This window comes from Palaemon carinicauda, chromosome 11 (genome assembly GCF_036898095.1).
Source record: "Palaemon carinicauda isolate YSFRI2023 chromosome 11, ASM3689809v2, whole genome shotgun sequence".
NCBI lineage: Eukaryota > Metazoa > Arthropoda > Malacostraca > Decapoda > Palaemonidae > Palaemon > Palaemon carinicauda.
Genome location: NC_090735.1, coordinates 117,238,449 through 117,246,949, shown reverse-complemented (window position 1 = coordinate 117,246,949; position 8,501 = coordinate 117,238,449). Strand labels below are relative to the sequence as shown.

General features: G+C 33.4%; 1 protein-coding gene across 1 annotated transcript in view; it reads right to left on the bottom strand.

Annotated features, from left to right (window-relative positions):
* Nucleotides 1–239: 239 nt before the first annotated feature.
* Nucleotides 240–8,501, bottom strand: part of LOC137649762 (ionotropic receptor 21a-like) — a 14,616-nt gene continuing 6,354 nt past the window's right edge. Inside the window, exons 2-7 of the mRNA XM_068382708.1 lie at nt 8,222–8,411; nt 5,089–5,270; nt 2,993–3,151; nt 2,378–2,626; nt 1,573–1,752; nt 240–371 (exon numbers count right to left, since the gene is read on the bottom strand). Of these exons, the coding sequence (XP_068238809.1) occupies nt 246–371; nt 1,573–1,752; nt 2,378–2,626; nt 2,993–3,151; nt 5,089–5,270; nt 8,222–8,411 (1,086 nt within the window). The 3' untranslated portion in view covers nt 240–245. The remainder of the gene's footprint in view (nt 372–1,572; nt 1,753–2,377; nt 2,627–2,992; nt 3,152–5,088; nt 5,271–8,221; nt 8,412–8,501) is intronic.

Here is an 8,501-nt window from a genome sequence, read left to right as displayed (position 1 = left end):
AAAGCTATTTTGCTAGATCTGCTAAAATGTCTGCAAGCGTATGGATTATCCGAAAATATCACTAGACAAATTGTAACAGAAAATACTTATGTTTTACCGATTAATATGTTTGAATCAATGCGTTTATATTTTAAAGATACATGAATTGTTTTTACTTTACTGTTGCAACTATTGTATCGAAACTCTCTCTCTCTCTCTCTCTCTCTCTCTCTCTCTCTCTCTCTCTCTCTCTCTCTCTACAGTGTTTAGAAGGCTTTTCTTGATATCAGTTTCCCAGTGACGACTTCTGCTCCAAGAAGTACCACTCCAAGACCATAGCCGAAGAACAACGCCAAGAAAGCTCCTTGGAAGTGATGCAAATTCAATATCACCTGTAAAATAGATTAAGTATATGTAATCCCATTCTGGAAGGTGAACTATGCACGTATAGCACACACACACACACGCACACACACATATATATGTATATATATGTGTATAAAAATACATATATACATACATACATACATACACACACACACATATATATATATATATATATATATGTGTGTGTGTGTGTGCGTGTGTGGGTGTGTGTGTATGTATATTAGTATGTGGGGGGATGCAGATAAACATATAGATATATAAAACTGATTCTCAAGTTACTATTATAAGGAAATATTGTGATATCTTCATAAAGAAAACTCATTCAAGTGGTGACAGGTCTTTACAAATGTATAAATGACAATGAAAAATTATAGCGATAATGCTTTTCCATTGCATAGGTTTTAATTCTGAACTCATGTGTAAGGCCTTACTATGTAATTTGAAACCGGGCACTGCACAGTTAGATTAAGACTTTAAGATTAAGGAAAGAATACAAAAGACAAATGATAACGCGAATTGTTCATTGAGTTTGAGGCCCTTTTTTAGTTGTCACAGAAGTGAGAATAAACAAGTAACAATTAGTGTGTATGATACAGATGCCATACAATAAACATTTTCCTTCCTTTAGGTATAATTTTTTTTTTTCATTATGTAATTTTCATTCGACACTCTTCTTAATTGAAACTACTGTATGCTGTAATGCTTTCAAAAGGAGAATTATTAATGCCTGTTGCATGATATTGTGTTTATGAATGAAATATATCGCTAATATTTCACATACAAAGAAAAAATAAAAATTCCTCTGAGTAAATAATCAGTAGTTCACTGCCATCTAAATGGAAAATTGAATTATAATAATAATTCTCTTAGCTTTGAAATAAAAAAAAGAACATTGTTAATTTTTCTAACATGTAGAATATTCAAGGGTACATAACTCCCTCCCCGGTTTCTAATACTCAAAATAAGTATGTTTAAGTGTTTCCTTGTGTCTATAATCCATAACTACACGGACAGGCATTCTAAGAGGAAGAAAGCCTGTCAATGTCGGAGATACTGATGTTCTTTATACAAAGCCTATATATATAAAAAAAATAAAAAACAAAAAAAAATAAATCCTAACTACAAGGCATCATAAATATGTAAAAACAGACTCTGATGGTAATTAGTTGGTAGAGAAAAATGTAAAGTTCGAAGTCCAGCGCATACCAGTCCACCATTAGGTTCGGTCACAATGGCTTCTTCGGCCATCTGAGCCTCTTCCGGGGTCTTTAGAAGTTGATTCTCCGCCAGATAAATGCTATACAAGTCTCTCACCCACTTTGCAATGAGACCAGCCTCGATGCACTTCAACATGACCTTGTCAAATGTCCTTCGGTATGGTGCCCCCTGTGTGTGATTAATGCAGAAGAATACCAAGTGAATCTCTTATAGTAAGAGGTATTTTCTAACACGTGAATAGATTTGATAAGTGTTAATTCGTAGGTGAAAGTCAACTGAAACGTATAGTATGTGAAATAAAAATACAAATAAATATGAACTTCGACCTTATTTGTTATTATGTTTTGGTTATAATAAAGTTAACTTTACTGTAGATGTTATTGCTTCTTAAAGACTTCGATTAACTACAATTCTTATTTTAGAATAACAACCTTTATCTATTTCTTCAATTTTAAATTATTTTAGGCTGACCAACATACAGATGATGTTTTCGACAATTTTATGTCATTAAATAGAATTGTAAATCTTTAAGCTTATGGATTTCATAATTCTATTATATCTACATAAATCTTTATATAACATTTGATTAGGAATACTTGCAAATAATCAAGAAACAAGAGAAACTACTCTCCTAAATAAGACAAAGTATTTTATGATTAGGTGAGGGATTCCAGTACCATAGGTTGAGTGTCTAGGGCTGGTTAGATTATATCTGCAGCTTCCCCCAAATAAACATTTCTCCAGTTTAATGACGAAAAGCGAAAGGTAAACAAGAACTTCAAATAAATTTCACCTTTGGAAAAGCCCAGCCATAGCCTCCTGGAAAAAACTCCTCGCTGGAAATATGGAGATTGGTCTCCCCACTTGAAGCTGTGAACTCGGTGTTAACGATGGTCTGTAAGTTGCTCCTAAAGTATATGTAAGCATATTTGCCCTCGGCTACTCTGCGCATGCTCTCTTCGGAGGAATAGAATGTCATGCGTTTGAAAAGCTCCTGGTAGAGGATGACATTTGAGGTCGAAAACAACTGGTACTCAGAACCCTGTAATTAGAAGCTCAGTAAATCTCGTATATCAAATTTAGGAGGATCCATAATTTAGATGTTAACAACCTCAAAGAGGAGAAAATAGTTTTTGACTAATAAATTGATCTATATTTCTTTATACATAATCTTGGAATTAAGACAATCTCTTTTAAGGCACTTATTTTTCCCCTTGAAAAAACTAGAATAAGGAATTTTAGTATTCAGAGAATTAAGAAGTAATAGTAAATTGCGTCAAGACAGAGCAAGTATACAAAAATAACTGTATCTGATTGAAATATATAAAATAATCAAACTGAAAGCGAAATATGACTAACACAAAGCCCATCACATCAGAACGCAATGGAAACAACACCTGCTATTTACCTTTGCGTCGATCATCCCATAATTAAGGTCAGAGTTCAGAAGCTGGGTCAATGTGTCAATAGTGGGAGGAACCTTTGGCACTGCAAAGGAAGCTGTCAAGGCAGTTTTGTAGTACGTCGTCAGGAGAAAACTGTAAAGGAACCAGAATCCCAGGAGGATCTGTGGATTGCATTAGTAAAGAATTATTATTTTTCCTCTGTTTGATATTATGATTCCTTAGTCTATTACCTAACGAAAAGTATCATGTGTCAGTGTTGGAAAAAGTCAGCATATGTAAGAAGAACCAAAATCCCAAAATGAACTGAAGACTTTCAGTGTTGAAAAATGAAAAATTTCGATCTAATAAAAAAGTAATTATTCTTCGTGAATGGCATTTCTTTATTAGGGTATATTATGGATAATGCATCTCTCATTCACTTTAACACGTAGTAAGAGTTGGTGAAGGAAAATTAACAATATGTATAATAAAAGTTAAAAAAACTATAACGAATTGTTATTCGTATAACATTCATCTTTTTAAAACATTAAACATATATTTGAGCAATTTGTGATAGATGTGTTTATTAACATAACAACCAAAAACATTATTGTAACTAAATAGTAAGTCTCGTTAACTCTGTTTGTCTAAGTTAGACCAAATTAATTTTCTGGAGCCTCCAAGGCTATTAGGTAACTCACTCCCTTGAATGTAAAAATCATTATTATCATCTCCTGGATGAGTTATAGATTATTTATAGAATTCGGGACTTGTCTGAAATGCAAAATACTATTGATTTAAATATTACGTGATGGGCTTCGTGGCACAAGACACGCACACTTAAAAGTGGCTGCCAAAACTGTTTTTAGTCTTCCGTCGCAGAAAATAAGAAAAGAAAAATATTTCGTTTTCTTTAACTGAGAGTCTTTCTTTATCGTAAACTTAAGTAATAGTTTATTTTTGCAATGTTGCAAGAAATTATTCTTTCATAATTTGCTGTATTTAACTTACTTTTGTTATGTATAGGCATTTGACATTATTTTTCTCTCAAATTCAAGGCTAATGGTATGATACAATAAATTTCACGCTAAATAAAAGAATCATACATCTTTCCAACTGGTTATCTTGTGTTTTATACATTTTTGACCAATAGTGTTGATACACACTGCGTGTGCCCTCTATATAAAGCAATTATGGAGTAATTTTAGGTTTTTGTGTGGGGAATCAAACACACTTAAAAAAAAAAGGAGTATAATACACCATGTACTAATGGTAGATGTGTATAAATCACACCAGAACCGGTTCAGAGCGAGGAAAAAACATGGAAAGGTCGGAAACTAACCACGCCCACCTAGGCGGATGGGTCATCTGCCGGAAGAGAGGACTCTACAACCCGTGTTATCACCTTGTTCTCTATATGACCCAAATGCAAGCAAGGTGTCGTAAGGACAACATAATCTAAACGTGAAAAAACTACTACCTAACATAAAAAAAGCATTATGTAATTCTCATGTACCCTAAGTACCTTTGTATATAAATGGTTATACATGTCACACCTATTCAGTAAATGCAGATTGGTATAATTATTACAAATTACCTAAATAGATTGCATCCGCTAATGGCTCTTCGGCTTCTTCACACGCCAATCATCTACTACCTGAAGAATATTTTGCTAAGAAGTAGCTGAAGTACATAAAACATCGGCAACTTCACCACAAATTTTTTGGAAGTTTTAGTTGTTTTAAAAGGTTCGGTAATGATTACGTCAGACAAAATAAAAAAAAAAAGAACGAATGTCCCAAAAGAGTTCGACAAAAGGGTAAACGAAATGCGTCACTATTACGTTCCCAGATGTCAACTAGCTGCTTGAAACACTAGATGCTGTTCACAACTTCGTTGTTTTATACGTTATTTAACATTCGCCTGTCCTTTTTTAACTCTAAACAAAACATACTAAAACGGACAGCAGTCAACAATTAATTATATCAAATCCCGTGTTAAAGAGAAATTAAGCCATCATACAGTTACCAAACATGGTATCTAATTTTGTTTTTATTTTCTTTTATTCTTTTTTATTTTTGATTATTCTTTTTTTTCTAAGAATAAAAAATCATCCAACCTGCGCTGCAGTTAATTTCGGCAACTGCTCAAGAGACTGGCCAAGGAAGGACCCCAGGACATCCATGAAGGCATTGGACGGAGGCACTTTGTGAGAGCTCAAAACAGACTGGCTAAAGAAGAAGAAGTAATAGAGAAACATGGCGATGATGACCGAAATCACCACCAGAGCCCACAACTTATCTGCAAAAACAAAAGGAAGTTGATAATACAATTGCTTTATTTTCTCTCTCTCACTCTCTCTCTCTCTCTCTCTCTCTCTCTCTCTCTCTCTCTCTCTCTCTCTCTCTCTGTATATATATATATATATATATATATATATATATATATATATATATATATGTATATACATATATAATTTATATATATATATATATGGAAGTTGATTATACAATTGCTTTATCTCTCTCTCTCTCTCTCTCTCTCTCTCTCTCTCTCTCTCTCTCTCTCTCTCTCTCTCTCTCTCTCTCTCTGTATATATATATATATATGCATATATAGGGCATATATATATAAATATATATATATATATATATATATATATATATATATATATATATATATATATATATATATATACCCACACGCTTGCAATCAAATACACATAACCTTTAGTGGTCAGTCTTCTATCAGCAAGATGTTGGTATTCATTTACATGTAAGTGAACTTGTGGACGGTACACTAATGTACAAAACATGAGCCAGGCTCTGTGGCACTCAGCCAACTGCTTACTTTACTGACAGCATTTTCAAAAAGTTGCGGTTTCCATACACTTGCATAAATACATATATATATATATATATATATATATATATATATATATATATATATATATATATGTGTGTGTGTGTGTGTGTGTGTGTGTGTGTATACATACATACATATATATATATATATATATATATATATATATATATATATATATATATACAAATATATATACATATGTATGTGTGTGTATTCGTGTGTGCATGCATGTGCGGCCTTGCGAGTATATAGAGCTATGAGTAGCGGGAAGTGCACATACCTATAAATAGGGGAAATATTTTATAGCAATGAGAGAGCGAAGTTTCCTATGAAAGTTTATATCTAAGATATGACCTCTTGTGTGAAAAAAAGTGCATAGCAGTGCTATAAAACGTCATGGCTTTGATAGCAAAAAAGGAAATCAAAAGAATTCTGCTATGTATCTCGGATTTTCCCTTCATATATTTTAGTTTTCACTGGGATTTTTTCCATTAATTCAAATTTTGCTTTAACAAGGAATACTAGAATATAGTTAATTAAATAGGCTCTGCCTAAGACGATATTGCTTTCAGGGTTTATCAATATCAGGTAACCTATTCATTTGCATGTATGGAGGAGCTTTGTGTTAGAACTAATAGGTAAAAACAAAAAGGTTTATTTGTATCATGATCGAGTTATAGTTCATTGGCGTTTTATCGAATTCTCTAAATACAGTATCCTTTGGCAGCGATGCCTATTTCACGAAAGGAAATTTAATCTCATTGTTGGGATATCTATAACAGATATGCATCAGAGAACAGTTTTGGGATGTAAAAACTAGCACCAAAACTCCTTGTGATGTACGAATCGCTAACACCTATCAGAAATGCCAATTGGTATATACGCTGTTAAATTAGGTTAATAAACGAAGGGTATGCGTGTAAATAAGCCCGCATTCACAGTTTTATTCTACTACATAGAGTCATTATATCGTCTCATGTAATAACTGACAGTAGTATATCATAAACATCTTGGCTGCTTTTGCATGCTATGCTAAATGATGTAACGAGAACTTCTGTTGCATATTCAGTACTAGTGTTGAATATCGGTTATGTAATGTACCAGAGTCTAATGATACATGAAGGTCATAAATATGTATAAAATCGTTATAGGTAATGTACCCTCCATACCGGAAGGAAACAATTATTAGGGATTAGATTCTGAGTGTTGATAAGAACACATCAGATAAGCATGTAATGACTCAATGACTCGCTGTTATCTTCTATTTATTTGAAAGCTTTGGATTTTTTCTTCTTCATTCTGTCTTCTACGATTCATAAAATCTTCCTAATCTTTCAAAGAGATGGAATGTAATATTTTCCTTAATTTCTCGTGTTTTTCTTTATTGTTTTTTTTTTTTTTTCTGTCTCGGGCTAGGAAAGGTGATTAGATTACCCTTCTTATTAGCCTTTACTTATCAATCACAAGAAATCCACACCAATAGAGGATGAACTTGAAAAATATTAGTGATTTTATGTTTTTTTAATACATTTAAGAGCAGCCTTTAAGAGATGAACTTAAGCTGACGAAATTGTCTTGCTTTCATTCGTTAAAATGACTTCACTATAACTCCATACGGAAGGAAAGCTATAATGTCTCTAGGGTTCTGAGAAAGTTTAGTAATCAGAGTTGGCATACAAGAATATATATCTAATTCCTCGTATTGCAACAAAATCCATTAGAAAGAGGCGATAACAGACCATCTGACCTAGCAAAGTAACAAAGCCATGAATAAGGTTAAAAGTTACACATGTCAATTTCACGGAGTTCATTTCTCTCAAGGAATAAGATTTGCAACATTAAATATCTGAAATATCCCAGTAAAATGAATAATATTGTGAATTGAAATACAATTTCTAACAAAATAGTGAATCACATGCATTTGAATTTGGCATTTCTTAGCCTGCATGAAAAAACAAATATCTAAGATGAGAGGTGGAATTTATTTGTCTTTTAAAAATTTTTAAGACATGCCATACCAATGTAAGGTACAGGAAATGATACAAGGTTATTAAACAGCTCTGAGGGTCAGGTCATTTACCGGCAATGCTCATTGATTGGAATCCCCTTAATAGGAACAAGGAAGTATCTGAGCAATAAATACATTAGATTTATAACTGAACAGAAGTAATAGTAATAACAAGTAGCTATCAAATAAATCATTACCAAATACCAGTTGATTTTAAGATCTATTGATTATAAATAAACAAAATATATGGACATTTACCAACAAGTCTCTTCCAACAAATGAACACAAGCTCTAGGCAATGGAACGCTATGGAGCAGAACCTGTGGTCCAGCTCAAGTATTGAAAACAAGTTCTTCTCCCTCCTGCTAAGGACACTTACCAGTGAAAGGAGTAATGAGCTTCAACCAAGGTGGTTCAGGACGATTCTTTGCGGTCACAAAACTGAGCGGGTCCATGTAGTATACCCTGGTGAAGTCCACAGAGCGGCGACGCTCCAGAGTTACCGAGAGACACAACGAAAAGTCCGCGCGGCGGAATTGTACATCTCCCACAACGCCAGACCAGTGCCCCTGGGAATGAGGTTCAGATGCCTTGATGCACAAGTTGGTGATAAGTTTATAAAAAGAAATGCCATGATGGGAAAAATTGAGCATTTGAGA